This window comes from Trachymyrmex septentrionalis, unplaced genomic scaffold (assembly GCF_001594115.1).
Source record: "Trachymyrmex septentrionalis isolate Tsep2-gDNA-1 unplaced genomic scaffold, Tsep1.0 scaffold5, whole genome shotgun sequence".
Classification (NCBI taxonomy): Eukaryota; Metazoa; Arthropoda; class Insecta; order Hymenoptera; family Formicidae; genus Trachymyrmex; species Trachymyrmex septentrionalis.
Window position 1 is genome coordinate 75,721 of NW_017305672.1, and position 21,495 is coordinate 97,215.

At 31.2% G+C, this 21,495-nt stretch overlaps 1 protein-coding gene across 4 annotated transcripts in view; it reads left to right on the forward strand.

The window, feature by feature from the left end:
* Positions 1 to 21,495, forward strand: part of LOC108751578 (venom dipeptidyl peptidase 4) — a 794,336-nt gene that overhangs the window by 10,241 nt on the left and 762,600 nt on the right. For 2 of the 4 annotated variants that reach the window (XM_018491819.1, XM_018491820.1), the window contains exon 2: positions 2,554 to 2,829. The exons of 1 other annotated variant lie outside the window; for it this stretch is intronic. In XM_018491819.1, coding sequence (XP_018347321.1) covers positions 2,803 to 2,829 — 27 coding nt within the window. In that variant the 5' untranslated portion in view covers positions 2,554 to 2,802. The remainder of the gene's footprint in view (positions 1 to 2,553; positions 2,830 to 21,495) is intronic. One more of the 4 variants, XM_018491821.1, reaches the window with a different exon arrangement.

Consider the following 21,495-nt stretch of genomic DNA (forward strand, 5'->3'; position numbering starts at 1 on the left):
CAATCAGGGAATGGAAGTAACTAGTTACTTGTAACACTGTTACTTTCTCATCGTTACTCATTTATACCCAATAACGATTTGGTAATGTTTTTTTTATGATTGTAAAAATAACGTTAGGATCAGAAAGTCACTCGGTTGGTACTTGTAACGAGAAGAGTCACTTATTTCTGAAAAAATTAATTCGACATTTGTAATTCATCACTTTATGTCATTAACTTGTAACGAGATAACGTTATTCGTTACAAATTATTTTTTTCAGTAAGTAAATGATGCAAGTTACTTTTCAAAGTGACTTTCCCAATCTTAGCGCAATCTCAGTGTTTAGTTAGTTATACATATATAGTCATAAAAAATTGCAACTTGTCAAATTGTTATTACAAAAAGTAACGGAAAAAGTAACGGAATAGTAATTTTTCTATTCTCTACATATAATCACCCGTAATTTGTAAAAATTGATTTCATGAATGTCTACCTTCATCGTGGGACCTTCAATGTTAGAAAGGTCAGATCGCTTCTCACGGTCGTAATTACTTGTTACGTAAGAAAAAGTTGCCACGGTTACCTAGTTTGCCTTCACCTTTCGTATGTTACAATAAAGATCTATACTTCATTATGGTATATAAAAAGTGTTACAAAGAAGGCTTTAATTGTATTATATAAAGAATTACGTTTCATTGATTAAACTTTCGCAAAAACCGAGACATACATATATTGTACAATATATACAATATACCACATGTATGTATCATATGTAACATAGCGGTTTATTATCAATTCTACTGTCGTCGTGCGGGTAAAAAGTCTGCGTGTTGCACATATGCGAAATACAATTTCAGAACGTGGAAAGGCATGCGTCGAAACATCGCGCTGTGTCGCAGTGATTTGAATGGCGCGGTTGTATAGGATGTTTTTCACCTTTCTTCGCTTCTTTTTTAGTTTCAAAACAGTTCGTCACGTCAATATCGAACGCACAAGCGGCGTGTTCGTAAGCGGAATATATCTTCGTCAAAGTCGCGGCCAAAAAACGAATTCAAAGAGCAACGCGGCGTCGAGACTTTCGTATCATCCCCTCAATGGCTTTCATCAATGGCAATGGCGCGGATATCGAATTAATTCATTATCCAGATTGAATTACGATGCATCGGTAATGATGCGTACGAAAAGGCAGATTCTAAATGCAATACGAAAATGTGACGAAGCATTTATTATAGAAAATAATTCTCGATTCTTGCAGTCCACGATTCGTTTGACCGATTTGTATAATACGAAATTATTATTGACGTTTGCGTGAAATATAATTGCTACTAATAATTAAATATTTTTGTTATTATTATTCTATTATTTTTAATGCAACTACTAATATCATTGATATTAGCGATCGTTTGCAACTTTCATCAATATTGTGCTTTAATTAAAAATTTAATTTATTTAATCAAGGATAAAATTATTAATTTATTAGATACACATTTCAGATGGAAGATGAAATAAAATATCACGTGTAATACTTATTCGGTTTTTGGTATGTAAGTCTTTACCTTATATTACAAATTAGGCACGTTTGTATTATAAAATTTTCAATAATTTATATAGAAAACTAATAAATTCCTCATCAAAGTATCTGAGTAGACTTCAATATTTCTATAATACATATTATAACAATTTAACAGATTTTACTGTAGTTATCCTTTTTTATTCAAATTTCTATATGTATATATCACATAATATATATAAAACACAATTTTTATCCTGTTATTTACTTTCACTTACTTTTAAGTTTATTCAATACTAATGCAAATAAAATTTTCGTGACGAAAATTTACAATTAAAAGTATAGTCCGTGCAAGAGCTGAGACCAAATTTTAAAATAGTTATTATATATATATTTAATCATCATCATCATTTAACGGATGACGCTTTGTCCATTTCACTTCACACATGCTTCTATTGTATCAGATAATAATGAGTTTAAGCAACTGAAGAGAAAATTAGACAACTTTTTCTACAGAAAAGAAATATTCAAGAAAAATTAAATAATTTGTCTAATGAGATTAAAAAATTAATTTATGTAACCTAAAAGCATTGAATTAGTAGATATAGATTATTTTTTAATTAAAAAATATTCGCTAATTAATGGACAACGCTGTTGGCGTAGAAATTTATCGAATTATGCTTATTAAAGATGGAACACAGATTTTCTCGCAATCGATACGTCCAGTCCCGAACTTTCGGTATTTAATGAAGATCGCGAGTAATAAAAAAGGAAACGGTGGATATCGTTCTTATTCAAGCAGACAGATTTCATTCTTGCTTATATATATACATGCATACATATATATATATATATATATTATATATAATCTATCCTTGATATTGCTTTCGCGTTTTTCGAGTAAAATAATACTCTGACCTAACTCTGGTCGCTGATCACCTTCGCGCTCTGTCCTATCTCCCTTTATTCTCCTATATTCTCGCGTTCTCTTCCCACCCCCGGCCCGACTTCGTATCCGGTTCCATTTGAATACAAAGCGACATTGCGTGAAAAATTAAATACAGGTTTCGCTCCGTGCTAGCCGCTAAGCAGTGATTAATGGACTGGAGCCATTGAATTCGGGTCGACCGACGGAAAATCGGCCGGTAGTGAAAATTTGGACTGTAGAGAAAGAAAGGGAGAGAAAGAGAGAAGAGAAAGAGAGCGAGAAAGAGAGCAAGGGAAGAAATAGTGGTACAGGTGAAGAGAGAGAAAAGTGATTTTATTCTCCCTTGTGAGTGCAGACGGCCGTTCGTGACGGAAGCTCGAGGACCATGACGGAGGGCGAGCCCAACGTAAGTGTAAGTCACAAACCTTTCCTACCTTATTCCCTCTTCGTATTACTTTTGGCCGAAGGATTCAACTCGTATCGTAAAATAGCATTTAGAAAATTGATATTGTGTGGCGGTAGAATATAGGATACTTATTTAACTATTTTGCGAGCTTCGAGAATAATATTTCTCCGATTCTTTAAAAGCTAAAATATGTATTTTATTCGAATCTCTCACATATTACCGATTAAATCGATAAATTTAATTTTCTTTGTTTCAAACCTGGAAAAACATATCGCGAGACGTTTTCGTTTTTGCGAATAAAAATAGAGATTATTTCTATATACGTTTTTGCTAGTGAATGGATTAAAAACTATTGAGCAAATTTCGTTACGAAAAACCAATTCTAAATTGGTAGAAATGTTCACATATAAAAATTAATATACGATAAAACAGGTGAATCATTACGTAGTTTTTACTTGTATTTTGATAGAAATTTTAAATTGTATTTTACACAAAAATCATTGTATTTTAATTACAATAAAAATACAATTATTGCAAATAAAGTTTCTTCGGTAAATAGAAATCAGCATTGAATATCAAGAAAATTAATTTTAAGGTAATTAATATTTGAAATCGTTTTAACAGAATATATTTTTCATTCTAAAAATGATAGAACTGTCACTGTTTATTGTAAAGGTATTATAAAGGTATAAAGTTTCAGTATTTTCATAGCAATTTCCTTTGTGATATCGATTGTACGTTGCACGAAGTTTACAAAGAACTGCATTAAAATGTAGTAAAATGTAATTACAAACAGTAAAATGATATTCGTTTTTCTGGTATGATGCAAATATACGCTCGTGCCATTTCCGCGCAATTTTAATTAAAGAATGATTTTATGGTGTGACGTGATGTGAAAATTTTACAAAACCTTGTCTTATAACGTTGTAGACGCGTTGCAGTTGAATGTCGATTCTACGTCAGTCGAGTTTTAACTGTCGTTCGCAGTTTTAATATTCATCAAATGCGCGCAAAGCACTTTCACGTTCGCCTTTGAGTTAATACATCGCGCTGATACGTCGTGTTTCAACTTTGTCCTGAGAGTCGGGAAACGTGACGTACAGTCGCAATTTTCGATGGAGGCAATATTACGAGGAGGACGATGGCACGACGTTACATTCCGAAACGCATGCAGTTTCCTGCAACTATGGTGATGATATTTCGTGAGCTCGACGGCGCGCAAAATTAACGCGATCGACGAACTCGCGCACATCCAGATCTGTCAAGTGCGATCGATTCAATCACAATTGAGTCCCAATTCCCAACTCAGGAACAAATTTATCTGTCAAATGGGAGAAGAATCACATTTGTGAGTAGCAGGTGCGAGCCCTTCAATTTTATTTATACATTGGCATAACGAGATTCTCTAAAAATGTCCTTAATTTATGCATCGATTATACAATCGATCATATTTGTAGGAGATATCAAGTCCCTTTACTTTTTATTATCATAGAACAATTAATTCTATTCAAAATTATTATTATTAAAACAATGTAATAAAATAATCAGTGATAATAATATGATATGATAAACGATTTGAGAAATATATTGTATTGTAAATATATAATAAATGAGAGATAAAACCTGTAATGGTTGAAGCTGAATGGATCTTAAATGCTTAAATATTTCCATGTGAATTTGTACATATACTATATACGTAAATATGGAAATACAAACACATGGAAATATTTAAGCACTTAAGATCCAACTTCGACCGTTACAGGCTTTACCTTTTACTTGCTGTATATTTATAATAATACAATAATTAGAATATATTTAATTTCTTATCTGAAAATTATGACATTAGTAATTTTTATTATTAATATAATAATATGATTAATTTTTGAAATGTAGAATGTCAGTAAGCATCATCGTTATTTCAATAATGCAATAAAGTTAATTATTTCAAAATGACATACGATTGCAGAGGATATCATTTCAATCAATTTCCTCTATTCAATTAATTTAGTTTTATTTGTTCGGTCCATTCATTTTCATTATCCAATTTTAATCGTCATTCATATTAACAGTCACGCATCAAAAGCTGTTGATAAAACAGCTGACAAAAGCGAATGATAAAAAACGCGTTAATATTAAATCATCGCGAGTGGGACAATTTTAGCAATTAATTGTGGCGATACATAACGATTGGTTTCACTCATCGAATGATGCTGCGATTGCCACCCTCTTATCGCGTTGCTCTCTTTGGATTTTATTTTCTGTTGCTCTGTTTCTCCTCATTGGCTGATGGCTTTTTATTGTCCTCATGTCATTGACATTCGTTCATCTAGATGCAAATCCGTCGAAATACTTCGCCGGATCGCTACTTTTCCGATGATCGCCGCACGCAGGCACATTCAACACCCATCCGTAAAAAAAACTAGAGTTTAAATGAATTATTACTACATTCATCGGAATTTTTATTTATCTTTCAAGTAAATATTGTAATAAATTAATTTTACATATATTTAACGGAAATAATATTTTAAAGTATATATATTATCCCAAGTAAAAAATTGTTCGCGCATGAATATGTATAAATATGTATGAACATATATATAAATATTCATAAATGTATAATCATATACATGAAATATGTCCATGCATGTTTATACATCTCTCTTTTTTTGTGAAATTACTTTTTAGTGTAATAAAAATAATAATAGTAATGTAAAAACATAAAAAATAAATAAAAGAATAATTTTTACATTGTTCGTTTTAGAAAAAAACAAGTTTTTAGAAAAATGTAAAAAATTGCTCATACACAATTATAATAATTTTATATATGTATAATTATACAGTAATTTTTTTACATTTTTTTATACTTGATTTTTTCTAAAACAAATAATACGAAAATTATCCTTTTAATTATTTTTAATGTTTTCACATTACTATTATTATCTATTTCTATTGCACTAAAAAGTATTTTTATACAAAAGAAAGAAGGATATATGAACATATGGACATATTTCATATAAAATTATGAATGTTTATGAATATTTATGCATATTTATATATATTCATGCATAGCAATTTTTTTACCGAGAATAATTTTTAATTCTATTTAATTTTATTTAATTATTTTCTTTTTTTTCGGTCTTATTGGAATAAAAATTTTTAATAAAAGGGAATGAATAATTGAGTCTCTACTCGACACTGATGCACTTCACAGACGATATAAGCTATATTCAAAATTCACCGTCAGTGTTGAGAATCTGTAGTGCTATAAACAAAAAAATAAGAAAATTAAGAAAAATAATAATAGTAAGGTCGTTTTTATTTTTTACAGTATATGATCATCTAAAGATCAAAAAGTTATCAAGAAATTCATCCATAAAATTCATTCATACATTTTCTAATGGTAATCTTTAATCTTTAGATAGAGAAAGCGGCCTTAGTTTTTAAATTATCTTTCTTGATTTTTCTATTTTTTTCATTTACGTTCTATACTAACATTTAACATTACAACATGAGAAGTTGTCTATAATAGACTCTGTCCGCGAAAAAATATAAACTTATTACACACCTCAATTAAGCTATTTCCATCCATCGTACGCATTTGAAATTGTACGAAAATAATTTTATAATAGTGTAATATAAAATACGTGGTATAGAAAATGAAATAGATATAGGAGGATTTGTAGAGAAAAAGAGAGTATAGAAATTATATATAAAAACAGTATAAAATAGAGAAGCAAAAATATTTTCGCCAATCTCTTTTTTAAGTCACTTCAAAGCAATGGATTTACATCTATCTGTAAATCTCTATATGTAATCTGTAAATTCATCTGTTTGTAACATCTATATATACCATCGCAGATCTATTTCCTCGAATAAAAGATAAAATATTAATAAAATAAAAAATAATTTTCGTGATTCACCGATATGCGATGCGCAATGGCGAAGTTGTAAATTACGTTTGATTTATAACATAGAAACATAAGAATTATATTATTTGCCAAAATAACTAGTATTTCAAAAAATTATTATCGCATGCATCAAAGTTTTTATTCAAGATATCTTAGAAACTAATTATATATTTTCAAAAGAAAATAATATTTTAATTAAATATATTCTTATTTCTAATATTTAATTCTAATTATTTTTACTAATTAATATATATTTTTTTCTTGAATTTTTATTGGAATACGAATCTAATAAAGAGAAGTGGATGATTGTCTCTCTTGTACAAATACAAAAACAAACGTATAAATATTAATTAATTTACTTCATGGTTATTTCGCCGATGCTCAATGCCTCTCAGATCTTGTTCTCCTCTCAAGATATTTCATTGCACTCACATAATACAACATCCATGAAAATACAATTAATTAATTATATTGTTAATTACTAGAATATGACGTTCGCTCTTTGAGTCTTCAACGGCACTTCCGTCGTCAATCGTAAGGCAACACTCAATTAGATGAAATATTAATAAATAAATACTGCTTTCCACTAATTGACTCATTCGATTGTTGTGACTTAAATTCTTGGGTGTTCATAGTTTGAAAATGGTAAAATGGACAAATTAAATCTATAATAAATTGCGGCGCGCGCGTAATAAGAAAATTAAAACAAGACGCGAAATTATAAATTATATATTTCATTTCTAATAATATTATTATAATTTAGAACAATAAATTACCGCGAATGAAATGATAATTCGAGGAGATTCATCTTATTTTTTTATCATTTCGATACCTATAATACAAATACTGCGATCTCATTGGCGTTAGCGTTGCTTGTAAGTATCATTTGTCTTTGTTTAAAAAGTCTGTTTACGTTGCTTGCACTTTTTGCACTCAGCTTTCTCTCTTTTCAACATCCGAATATCTATTTATGTTACTTTGAGTGTAAAAATTTTTGAGAATTCTAAATAACGCGAACAGACTTAATATTTGATAGATACAGGGATGAAATGATTAGCTTAAAGCGTTGTGAGCGTCAAAGCAAACGTGAGGAGTAAGTAGTAAAGGAATAGATATGCGCGATGTCTGAAGTATTATAACATCATCTCTATGGTTGAAATAACATGGCCTCTTTGCGCTCTGTCAAGCTTATGTAGCGTTAAACAGAGAAGTCGGCTAATCACGCGGGTTGCTAATTGATCGGAATGACTGCATTACGAAGAGTGATAACGCAATGGCACATACAGTGGCAGCGTCACTGTCTGTCCGTTCAAGCGTCATCTTGCGTAGTAGTTGTGGCGCGTAGTGTGTAGCATTGTGTCGTCCGTTGGTCGTGTTGGCTGTATCCCCGCGCCGTGTCAACAAACCAGGCTACCTGTTATTGTCCCTTGTTATTGTTCCGGTCTACCAATAGATATATACGACAGTTTTATGAAATTCAAGCTGAATTCTTCTGTCTGTGTTTCTAATAGCGAATTCGGTTATTTGCACTAGATTAGCACACTAAAAGCTGCTATGTATAAAATTATAGGATGGAATTTGGGTATATTATGAGACTTGCAGGTAATATGAGCACTCTATAATATTTTTGTAACAGTTGATACTAGTAGTGCCAACTGTTGTTAAAAGTGCATTTGTCTTCGCGACATTCCAATATGCTGCAAGTTTGAATTAAAGGAGGGTACAAATTTTCGACGATTTTTCAACCATTCGGGAATCGTTTTATTAATATGTTTTCTTATGTACTTTTCTTCGCAGAAACCGAAAATAATGAGATGAAATGAATAAAATCTTTATTCGCATCGTTATGAAATTATTGTCAGTTATGCCTCAATGATTTAGAAATTAATTTCGAATTGGATCAAATGCGAATAATATTGCACCACAAAACGTTAACTTGAAAATATCATAATACATCAATTATTTCTTTTCTTTCTAATTAATCCTCTTTACGAATCATTTTGTATGTTTAGATCCGATTTATATCGACAATAATATATTGATAATTGATAATGATAATCGAGCTCTAACGCGTACAGCTTACGCGCGACAGTTGGAGTGGAAGAAATGATATCGAGATGGCAAAATAAAAAATATAATCTAATTAACGTTTTGTGCAATATTACTCGCATTTGATCCAATTTGGAATTAATTTCTAAATCATTGAGGCATAACTGATAGTGATTTCAGAACGAATAAGGATTTTATTCATTTTATTTCAATGAACCAATTTTTTCTTAAGTCTGGCGTTATTATAAGGATTATTTTCGGTTTCTACGAAGACAAATACATAAGAAAACATACAAATAAAACGATCCCCGAGTGATTGGGAAATCCTCGAAAATTTATACCCTCCTTTATGTACTTCGGATATTTATCATATTAAATGATAGGCCAGTCGTCAAAGATGAAATTGGCGGCGAAAAAGGAAGAAATTATTTATAGGGATTTTATTATTTTAATCGACAATTTGAGGTATAAAAAGACTAAATTTAAAAGTACTACAACATTAACGGGTATCGATTAAAACAATAAAATATCTGTAAATAATTTCTTCCTTTTTAAAACCTCTGGCGACTCTTATTTCTTATATTTTTTTCCCTAACTTTAAAAGATCCCCAATCTACATTGAGATAAGATATTTTGTTCTGCATGTTAATATCTATAAAGTAGGCAATATTTGTTGAGCCATTCTAACCTCACAAAGTTCTGAGACCATTATTAATTTATTAGACCCGAGAGTTTTTCGAATAGATATGCATAAAGCTTTGTATTAATAAAAGCAAAAATCCATCGTATTATGTGGACTTATTAACCATTCCATATACCAATACTAAGCGCTTATTGAACTACAGATAACTAGATTCAAAATGGCGGTCGAAATAGCTAGGAAAATTGTCGGCGTTTCGGCTCAGATCAAAGAAATGTGCTACTTTTATTATAGAGGCATGCATGGTCGTTTATTATGAGCATGTTCATTTTTCTTTATCATAGACTGAAAAAAAGAATCTGGCGAGGGATCAATCACTATGGCAATCAGTGTACATTTTTTTAAAAACATATTGCGGCAATACAATAATAAAACAGGCAATGCTAGCAGTAGCAGTACTAACAATACATTAGGAATATATTTACTAGCCATATATGTAGCAGTGCATTAACAATACTTGGCAATATTGCGTGTATACATAAGAAAACAATACTAACAATACAATAGCAATGCTAGCAATACAATGTGTTGTATTGCTACAATTAGCAATTACTGTACATTTTCTTAGTAATAGTTGACGGCTCGGAGTCTGCATCTAATAGCTACTAAATGTATGGTGAAATAATACCAATCAAATGTTTGGTAATATAATCAAAAATAATGTTATTGTACTTTTACAAATATTTAATAAGTATTATCAAACTGTTATCATTTGGTAATACTTACTAAATATTTATTAGAGAATTAAAGGAGAATCGTCGCGACGCCCAGAAGGCCCGGACGCGGCGCGTGTTTCGCTTCTATTTTTCCCATGAGTGCGACGTGTGTTTGAATTGGACCTTACCCCATGCTTCAGTTTCGTAAAGAAATTAAGAAGAGAAAGAGTGTGCGAGTGAGAGAGAGAGAGAGAGAGAGAGAGAGAGAGAGAGAGAGAGAGAGAATATACATACAATACATTATTTTATAGTCAAAGCTGATTATATTATGCCATTGCATTTATATTCTTTATATAAAGCAATCTTTAATATGTACTATTTTTATAAAGAGTGTGCGAGTGAATTTATCATGAAAATTTCTTTCTATGGATCTGAAATCTATTTCTAGGAACGATTAGCTATTATCATCTTTGTATTTCATCCAACGAACTTATTTCCATTATCTATTATGTTATTACATACAGAGCTTGATAGAAATTTCTCGAAATCGTAAAAGATCCTACGTGAACAATTGCAAACAATTTGTTGCGACTTGATTATGTTTTAATTTTATCGATTGTACTAATTTTTACAGGTCAAACCCAAAAATTGATCATATAAACTTTAAAAGTAGTCACATACAATTAAAAAAAATGGGTATATAAGATTTAATAGAATTATTAGGAATGAATTTATATTTTTTAATAATTTCTTCGAATTATAATCAAGTTGAACAATTATCGACATCGTATGAAGAAATTTATATTTCCATTGAATTTCTCGTTAAATCTCGTTGGTGAATAGGAATACCAAATAATTTAAGGTAAGCGATCGAATATCGGAAATGTTGATGGCTTTTCATTTAATTAAGATACGGATTTATGAAAGAGTATTTTGAATGTGGCTAAGTTACCAATACGCATATCGAATATTTTTCGTATATTAGATTTTATTTAAGGCTAAAAATTATTTAATGTTTTTGGCGTACAAATGTTCATTAATCAAATGTTTTTAATGTAGATTCTGGAAATTTTATATAGAATCTAGCCACGGCGATTTTGTCAAAAATCCTACAAAAGAGAAAAGAATACATATTTTCTCCCTGTATATATGTACGTAATACAAATTTATATAAATTATCTTACTGAACATTATCTTACTTTATTTATTATCATTGTCTTACTCTAAAATATTAATTAAAGTTAAAATAATTATGTAGAATGTTTAAACTAGTTGCTAGAATGTCAAAACTTTATTGAATTCATGTATAAAATTACGTAATTTTTAATATTTATTCAACAAAATTATTTTTAGACCTCTATCTCTATCTTTATATCTATAAATTTTTACATGTATTTTTCGAAGGATTTTAAATGAAAATTTGAAGTGCCAAATCGTGCCACAGGCAGTCGAGCATTGGGATTAAATAAATTTTTGGATTAAGATAAGATAATTAAGATATATGCTATCCTGACAGCACAGAATATTTATGATAAATATTTATTATTATTTATTTTTTGAAATGTTATATAAATATTTTATAAATATTTTATATAAAGTTTTATTCGAAATATGATTAAAAGATAGATTAAATATTTAATGTAATATTTATGATAAATATAAATAAATTTTTGTTAAAAGTATTTTTTATTTGAAATAGAATATCTTATTAAGCATTTATAAAGCATTTACTACAAGATTTACAATAAATATTTCATAATATTTATAATAAATATATTTATGATCTATTTATGATCTATGCAATCTAAAACCACAAAAATATTTAAAATATATTAAAATAAATCTTGTAAATATTTTATAAATATTGTGTGCTGTCTGGGTAAAGCTTGATTACTCATTCTCGATATCCAAGTTTACAACAGAAAATAATGGATCGTTCATGTCATTTGAAACTTTTAAAATTTTTTGTATATTTTATATTTAAAACAAAATTAATACATGTATATTCGCGAGCGTTAGAGAAAATGAAAATTCTGAATGAAAAAAAGGTGCAAGTAATACAAACAGACTTAAGACCTCGTCTACAATCAAGTCGGTGCTGCTTGTCGAATGTCGTTAGATGTAAAAGATGAGATCTGACCAAGTCAACATCGACAGCCGATACGAAAAATGAAGGTTATGTGTATGCACACGACATACGGCAGTCTCTCGACTGATTGTAGACTAGGCCTAATATCTCGTGTTGCGAACGCGAATGAAGTTGCTCATGTAGACATATTTGTAGATGTATTTAGAGCTCGATAAAATAACTGATACGACTTATTTAAAATAAAAAATATAAAATAGGTTCCAGAAACTTATTTAAAATATAAAATCGTAGGAGACGATGAAAAACTGATATGACTTATTTAAAATATTAAATAAAAGAAATAGGTCAGAAGAAATTATTTGAAATAATAAATATTAAATAACTTATATTTTTTTTAATTAAAAAAATATATCTTAAATAACTTTATTTTAAATATAATCGAACCCTGTTCGTATTTAGTCTTATAAGAAATACAATCGGAAGAAATGCAGTTTTAATCATCGGACTTTGGAATTGATAGCTGCGTTTAGCAAGAAAAGCAATTTTACAACTGCTGTAGGCTAAGGTTCTTTAATATGATCGGAATTCTTACTTTTATTTCCTATTGAATCTAGATGATTGTTTCACAAGTTGTTGCCATTTTTTTCAAGTTCAAATGTTTCCGCCGAGTTGATGCATTTGGCAAAATGTCTCATAAGTACTATTCGAAAGTTTTTTTCTCTGTTCTACATGTCTGTTTCCATCAATTGTTTTCATATTTGAATTCTAATAAATATTTAGGTTTAAGAAATGGAATGTTAAGTCGACAAAAATGAATATTTTTGATATCTGTTACTCTTCGTTCTCAATCAAGGCTCCAAAGCTACCAAAGCCGCCCATGACATTTGTTACGGGCACAAGCAAAGCTACTTTTTCGGTTGACTGCAGCATTTTATTCGAGAATTATTAACGATACTGTTGGCGCGATACTTGGCCGATGGAAGCAATAGAATAAGTTTTAATTTTTGTTTAGACTGTTGCAGGCGCGTGACGTAGTACATACGTGTGATGTTACGTCCCGGCCGTTCTGCATTTTACTTCATTTGCAAAATCGCAACGCGTCACGGCAGCTTGGAATGTCTTGACATGCGATTATTTCGTATTTTTTGACGAATTTCGTGTTCGAATGAATATCAGGAGTGCCGAATCATGCGACAAGCAATCGAACATTATCTATATTTACATTGTAAAAAGTAAAATGTTAATTTTAATTTAACCCTTATGTGGCCAACCAGGTACCCGGGTACCTATGGTCGCACATTTTGTTGAATAACTTTTTTTCTTAAAAATATTGGCTAAAATCGTCTCGGATCCCCATTATTTGACCGATTTCCTATAAAATTATGCATTAGAAAGTTTTTTTTTTTTTATTTTCACAAAAAATTTCGAGTTTCAAAAAAAGTAGTGCTGGAGCTTCCCCCACCTCCGTACGTTTCGTTCTAAATCTGTGAACACTGGGTATACATTCGTTTCAAAAATATTCTAGAACATTACTCAGGTATAGAAGAATGTAGAGATCCTTCTACTTCCCTACCTTTTTAGTTCAATGCACCTGGCCTTCGAAATAAAGAGGGTAACGGCATAGCTGCCAGCGTTTTATATCTGACTAAGGATAACAAAAGGTCACTATATACAATAATACTATTATATTTAGCTTAGAATATATTCGTCAACTGTAAATAAATCAATATCCATCAAATAGATAAAGATAACTAAGGCTACAGCACGTTTTTAGCCATAAATTTGTATAGAGGTACCCGGGTACCTCGGTTGGCCCCGGTACAAGATTTTTTGGTTGGCCACATAAGGGTTAAGTTAAAATTAATATTTTATTTTTTACAGTATATGTATAGTTACATTGAGTACATTTTCAAATAATTAAGATACGAGATAGTCATTCGTTGTTCCTTTCCGAATTCTGATACGCGAGTTCGCGATACGAGGAAACGTACGTAGTGAGATTTTATTACCGCATAAATCGTTTCGTTTATTCCTCTTATCACACATACGATAGTCTTAATCACAGTTTGAAATTATGACTCTCGGAAAATAATAGCGTGCTGTCGTTACGATACTCGCTCGCGATTGGGAGTGGGGGGAGGGGATCGTGGGCAGCTCATGCCTCAGTTGCAAAGTTCACACTATTCACACTTCACGGTATTCACACAAGTGATGTAACGCTCGGCTTCGCGTATATGTACTTTAGTTTTGGTGAGAATCGCTCCATGTTTTTCGTTAGTCATACGTACGGCTCGGATGTCGAGAGTACCGGAATCATGCAAGAAGTGATCGAACATTGAGTTTACTTGAATTAATGGAGAATGAAGTTTTCGATGTATAATTCTGCGGTTGGCAACAATATCTCGCGAGTGCAGTGAAATTGTTGCGGCTTGAAGGGAGTTTCGCGCGCGTATTGAACTTTATTTTTACCTAGAATTAGAAATTATACGACTTATCTTGTAAGGACCCAAATAACTCAAATAATATACTATATATATAGGTAATGTAATTAACTCTCCATTTACAATCTGGATCTTTTTTTACAAGCGAAATTTCAAACGCTCCAGCGTCAGTCTTGACGGAAATCGTTCCGTGTTTTTTGTTGAGCCATGATTAATGTGTCGACTATGTAGAGAGTACCGGAATCGTGCAAGAAACGATCGACCATTGTCGGACTAATTGAGAACAAAGCGGTTTTCGCTGTATAATTCCGCAATCGGGAAGAATATCTTGCGTCACAAGCGTAGTGAAGTTGCTGCGGCCTGAATGAAGCTCCATGCGCGTATCGAGTTTCATTTTTAGCTAGAGTTAGGAATTATACGGTTTATTGCAGTGCTGGGATTTACTTGCACATTTCTATCGATTTTCAATTTGGTTACTGTCCCTTACTTCACCAATCCGCGCGCAGCTTAAATGCTAATTGCTGCGCGCGGCTTGGTGAAGTAAGGGACAGGAACCAAGCTGAAAATCGGCCGAAATGTGTAAGTAAATCCCAGCACTAATTTATTGTGAGAATAACTTAAATAATATACATATACAATTAATGTAATTAACCCTCTGTCCGAAACCTTAATTTTTTTGGCACAAGCGAAATTTTCAAATTTCTCCGAAATAAAGGAAAACGGAGCCCGATTGGTAAATGTTCAGAAGTGATGCTCCCTCAAAAACTGCGAATTTTTTTCAGTAATAAATAAATATAGTTATAAAAAGACATGTATATCACATGTTAAGAGAGGGGGAGGGTTGTGATTTTCGTGGGAAAACATTCTGCTTTAAATACGAATAAGACAGTTTTATTTTTTATTTGGTAAATGTATATTTTAGGTTACACCTCACCTATTTTTTTGAGTGTTCTTTAGATATACTCGTATGTAGTGGAGAGTGTCCTGAGTGATTTCCCGCTAGAATTAAGGCTGCTGACTAGTCGCGGCGGCCATGTTGAAATTGTGACGTCAAAAGTGAGAAATACGCATTAATTTATGTTGCATGCTATTTTTAAATAAAAACAATTTGGATAAAACGAAATGACGGGATCGCTTTAAAACACTTGTAAAAATCGACGAAAACTGTCCTTTCCTCCCTTGACAGTCAGTAAATGGTTGTAAAAGGCACGTATAGTGAGTCTATGTTCGGGCAGAAACACACGGATAGCTGTTGAAACGAGTAAAATATACACTTTTACATATAAAATTCCAAGATAACTAGTTTTCATCGATAATTACGAGTTTGATAAGTATGAGACACGTACGTCACATTTTCACAATTAAGCAAATAATAATGAAATGGTATGCAACATAAATTTCGCCACTTTTTCACGTCTATAAGTTTAGCCATTTATCGTGGCGAGGCGCTGTACACCCACACACCCACACACCCCCCCCCACACACACACACACACAAACACACACACACACACAAACACGAGCCTATGTATGCATGTGCTCGTTTTTGGCGTGTCGAGCGCACAAACGGCTCATGCTTGTGTGTGTGGCTACAGTTTTGCCAGGCCGCCATCTGATTCTGTGTCGCTGGCTGAGTAATTAGGAGCCTTAAGTGGGGGATGGCATTGGTTTAGGAGATATAGTAAATTAAAGTTCCATAATATGTAGAGAATAGCATTGATATAAGAAGTATATTACGAATAGTGAAGTTTATATATACAGTGAGTGTAAAAAGTATTCGTACAAAGAAAATATTTTTTAAAAAAACTTCATTTTTAAAAAGTAAATATTATCTAGTGAGAAATGAGTCATCGAATTGATGTCAAATTGATATAAATACGATGATTTCAACGTCAATTTGACGTCGATTCGACATTTAATTGACGATTATTTTTTGTTGGATAATTAACAATTTATTCATAAAGAATAAAATAGACTGTATGTTAAAATTATATATACTAAAAGAATGTGTATTAATTATACAAAATATATCATCTGAAAAATAAGCGAAAATTAAAAATTGTATTGTTTGAATGCTCAAAAATTATTCGTACAAATGAGAAATTTAGCTTTTAAAATCAGACATACATGCAAAATTTGTTTGTTTAGAACAGAATGTATTTATTGTATGAAATTGCTAATTAATGTTTATTTTCTACAAATAAGACTTTTTTTGTAACAAATTCCCTTGTACGAATACTTTTTTGTTCTCACTGTATGCCGTACTAATCTTTTGATAAATGTAAAACAAAGTTAGAAAATCACAGAAAGTCATAAGTATTTTGTAAACAGTTCTCGCAGTTTGCTAACAGCTTTCAATATACGACTATACGAATTTCTAAGTTTCGTCAATGATAAGAATAAATGATAGTTCTCATTCCGCGCGTTGTAAAGTGTATGTGTGGAGGCAATCTATTTTAGTATTTGAGCTTGCGTACACTTTACAACGCAAAACGAGAGCCACCCAATACTAAAATATGGGTTAGATTATATTTTTTGAGGGCAGTGCCGCCCTTCGCAGAGAGTATCCCCACCCATACGTTTTCCAACTCGAAACAAAGTCCACCCCATCTCACCTCTCTGTTTAGGAGCATATATAATTTACCACACGTTCAAAAATAAAACTGTCTCTCTTATTTGTTTTTAAAATAGAATTTTTTCCCCACAAAAACCACAACTTCCTTTTTTAAAACATAGTATACATGTCTTTTTGTAACTAATTTTGTTTATTATTAAAGAAAAAAACCGCGGTTTTTGGGGAGCACCACTTCTGAACATTTACCGTCTGATTTCCTTGCTACCTTGGCGAAAATAAAAATCGGAGTCGAATGTAAGCGGAGAATAACAGAAATGAAACTCAGTAAAACTGAAATGAAACTTCTAACAAACGAAAATTGAGACAACATAAAAGAAGCGTAAACACTTTTATATTTTGTTATTTCAATTTTCGCCTTTTAGAAGCTTTATTTATGCTTCTGTTACTTTCCTTTTGCATTTATGCTCCGATTTTTATATTTTTATTAAATTGTACATGTTTAAACAAATTTTAATTTTTTTCTTATTTCAGTTTAAATTTTAATTTTTATTAAATCAGAATTTTAACATTTGAGTTAAATTATTTGATAAAAGTGTAGTAGAGATGTTAAAGTAACCCCGAATTTTGCCACATTTAAAAAAAATCTAGAATAGTAATAAACATGGGCTGAACAAAAGAAATTCAGATTGCAGATGGAGAGAGTAAAAAATGATTGTAGATCGAGGATATTATTAATATATATATATTGTAGCTAACACAAATAGAGAGTACATTTAACTTATTACCGTTTATTTAGAAACGTTTTCGGGCGATACACGGATGTCATTTCTTGCTTTAACACCTATCCGCGATACTTTGCGTTAATCCACGATTTTTGTCGAATTCCGCGTGACGGAAGTATTGAATTTTTCCATCAAAACAAGTGACAGTGCTTTTGGCATCTGGTAACATGGATAAAACAGCATCTGGAGCAGTCGGCGAGATAGTAACGGCGATGCATCAATTGGTGAATAAATCTCTTTGTTAATTGAGTCCGATAAGTTAAATTGCGTAAGGCATCATTTTTTATTCACACGATCGCAGTCACAATTAATACCGACTCATAACGAGCTTGCTTTCAATTAATCACGTATATGGGATGAATATAGTATGTAAGAACTTTTCGTTTTTTTGCTGAACATTTTTATTTGTTGCTTTCTTTTTCTATTTTAAACTTAATTCGGTCTCTTTATCCGGACGCGAATATATTTTAAGTAGAAAGTTTCGCAAAGTCCACTTGAATTCAAATGAACGATAAGATTTTCTCGCTTAATTATACTTTAAATGTTCAGATTGCGAAGAACTCTTTATTTTACAATTTAAACGGAAGATTGTCGGTTCGGTAAACACTCTATTGACAAAAAGTTGATTCCTCTGATGTTAAATGCATGATGATAAAGCATGGGAAAATGTCAGGCAAGCCCTGTGTAATAATTTCACTAATAAGTTTGCTGAAACTTTTCGTGCAACTTCTGCTCTGTTGGCACAGAATAGCCGCGAGTTCTCGCTCTTTTTTTTTACTCGAGATGTCGTTATCAATGCTCTCAACTACTCGCTCTATCTCTTTGTTTAGACTCCGCCGTCGCGTTAACGAGCTCTTAACGAGTGTTCTTACTTCAAAGCCTAGCTTTCGTTTTCGCAATGCGAATTGCGTTTACGCACATTAGTATGCTATTATCAAATAAACAATAAACAGTTGTGATTTCTGATGAGTTTTTATACATACTTACTGTTGTCCGTAATATGTTAACAAAAAGTGTTAACAATTTGTGAATAAATTTAATTTGCCAAGCTGCGTTTGTATGCCATTGTTCTGATATTAAATTTAAAAATAAATTATGTAATTATTTATATTATGGAAGTAATAACTGCAAATGTGCAGTGTAGACAAAAAAGACGGCAATAAATGGAAATATATCTCTAGAGTTTCTACATTATCTCTGATAATGTGAGGAAATAGTCATAAAAATAAGATAATTGAGTCAAATTATGATTGTAATTAAGCTTTAAAAAAATAGTAATATACAATATATAAATTATTTTTTGTATTTAACGGGATTAAGCGCGTGCGAACTTACAGTTTAAAATAAAACACTTCAAGATTTTATATAGATGTATATATAATCTTATATTATTTTATATTGTATGTAATACAGGGGGGGAACATCCATTTTTTAATGTACTTAAAACACATTACTATTTTAAATTTACTGGCTCAAAGAAATTTTTTACTTGTTTATTTTAAATATACGGGTTTAATTTTCCTAATCCTTAGTGTACACGATGGATCATTCGTATCCAGCGCATTTTTTTCTTTGAAATACTACACGAAAAATAGTTGAGTAATTTTGACCTTAAAAGACTAGTAAAAATATTCTGGCAATTTCTGTCGAATTTATGAATAAATTTTATTAAATGTAAAAAGAGAGATGTAAAAAGTGAATTGTGATTATAGTACATCATTTTAAGTGATGATTACCACCTTACAGTAAAATAAATCTTATTTACAGTAAAGTAAATTGTACTATTCTTAAGATTGAGCATAAGCAACTCTCAGGACTTTGACACACTATTTTTTATTACGCAGTAAAGTAAATTTTGTCAATACTAAGAAAAAAAATACTTGTCGATTAATCCAGACATGAACGACCTGTGTGTAGTAAAGGATCGGAAAATCATTGTGTTTATTACTGAGGATTAATTTTTTATAGAATGTTTTGCAATTAAATGATACAAAAAAAATGTATATATACAGGTTGTTTGGAAAACCTTCATGCGAAAGATTTATCATTATTTTCCAAACATCCTGTACATATATATATATAAAATATGCATGAAAAGTATAATATTGATTGTATTTTATATGCTGAGCTTTTAAAAGCAAATTTCTTCCAAAATCATTTTTTTTTAAGTACTTTCATGAATAAGAAATGTGAATTGCAACATTCCATTACTGTCACATATTTTCATCAAGCGTAATCATTTTTTACAATCTTAAATATTTGCATTTTGAGAGAAGAACGTGCATAGGTGTACCGCCTAAGTATTTCAGCTTTTAAATTTTCAAATTATCCAAGCATGCAGCTTTTGTATTAATTTGCATAATGTTCTTAGAAATAAATGTTTGTTTACGTGAAATTGCGCAAGTAAACTTGAGTTTACAAGTACTGAACAAACTCGATTAACTATCGATTCAGTTTATTGCAAATCGGAAAGAGACATCGCAATTGCAACACTGCAGAAGCCTTCCTTGCGTTTTTCGTTACTACTTTTACGAGCATTTCCATTCGCGTCGCTTGCACGTACCGGTTATGCGAATTAATCTTCTATGCTTTTCCCATGGTACTTTTTACGGCACGGCAAGGCGAGCTAGGTAAATGTTATCGGGCGGCGGGAAATATCTCGGGGATGGAATCTCCATTATGCGAAAGCGTGGAGAAATGTCGAGGCGATCAATTGCCCCGCGAGTCGATTCAACTTGCAATTCGGTAATGCGTTAACCACTTAAATGTGTATATTAGAATACACTTGGAGTAAAGCCATTGCACCATTAAGGCATCGCTGTAACCGAATTCCATGTATCGGCCCCGCCTTGCAGGAACTCGAAGCATCCGAGCAATTCGCTCATGAGAACTATCGCTCTACCTGTACACCAGTATTAGCGTCTGTTTCACCGCCATATATTTCGCTTAATCCATAAGCAATATAGATATAGGAACGCACATGAGATACGCAGGCATACGCAAATATTTGGGATTATTGTTCACTTCGCTTATTGTCCAAAAGCGTTCGGAGGGTTATGCGGTTTACGCAGCTCCGAAAAATGTAGGCGTATGAAAGATTAAAATTATTTATCGCGCTGAATAGCTTTTATTTTAATCGTCAAATTTTTAGAAGAATAATTAATTATAATGCAATTTGAAACATACCTTTCGCTTACACGTTATTTTAATAATTATTGTACATATAATTTAGACAAATTAATAATGATAATTGTGATGAATTTCTCTTTTTGTCTCTTCTCTCTCTTTCTTTATCTTCTCTATCTCTAGAAGTTAATAGACATGTAGCATCTCTTTATGTATACAGAGATTCATTAATATTAATTTTGGTAAAATAATTATCACAGTGTGTGGATAATGGAAATCAAATTACGAGAATATCTTGCCTTTCTTGAATTTAATAATATTATTATTTCTGACCTATATTACAATC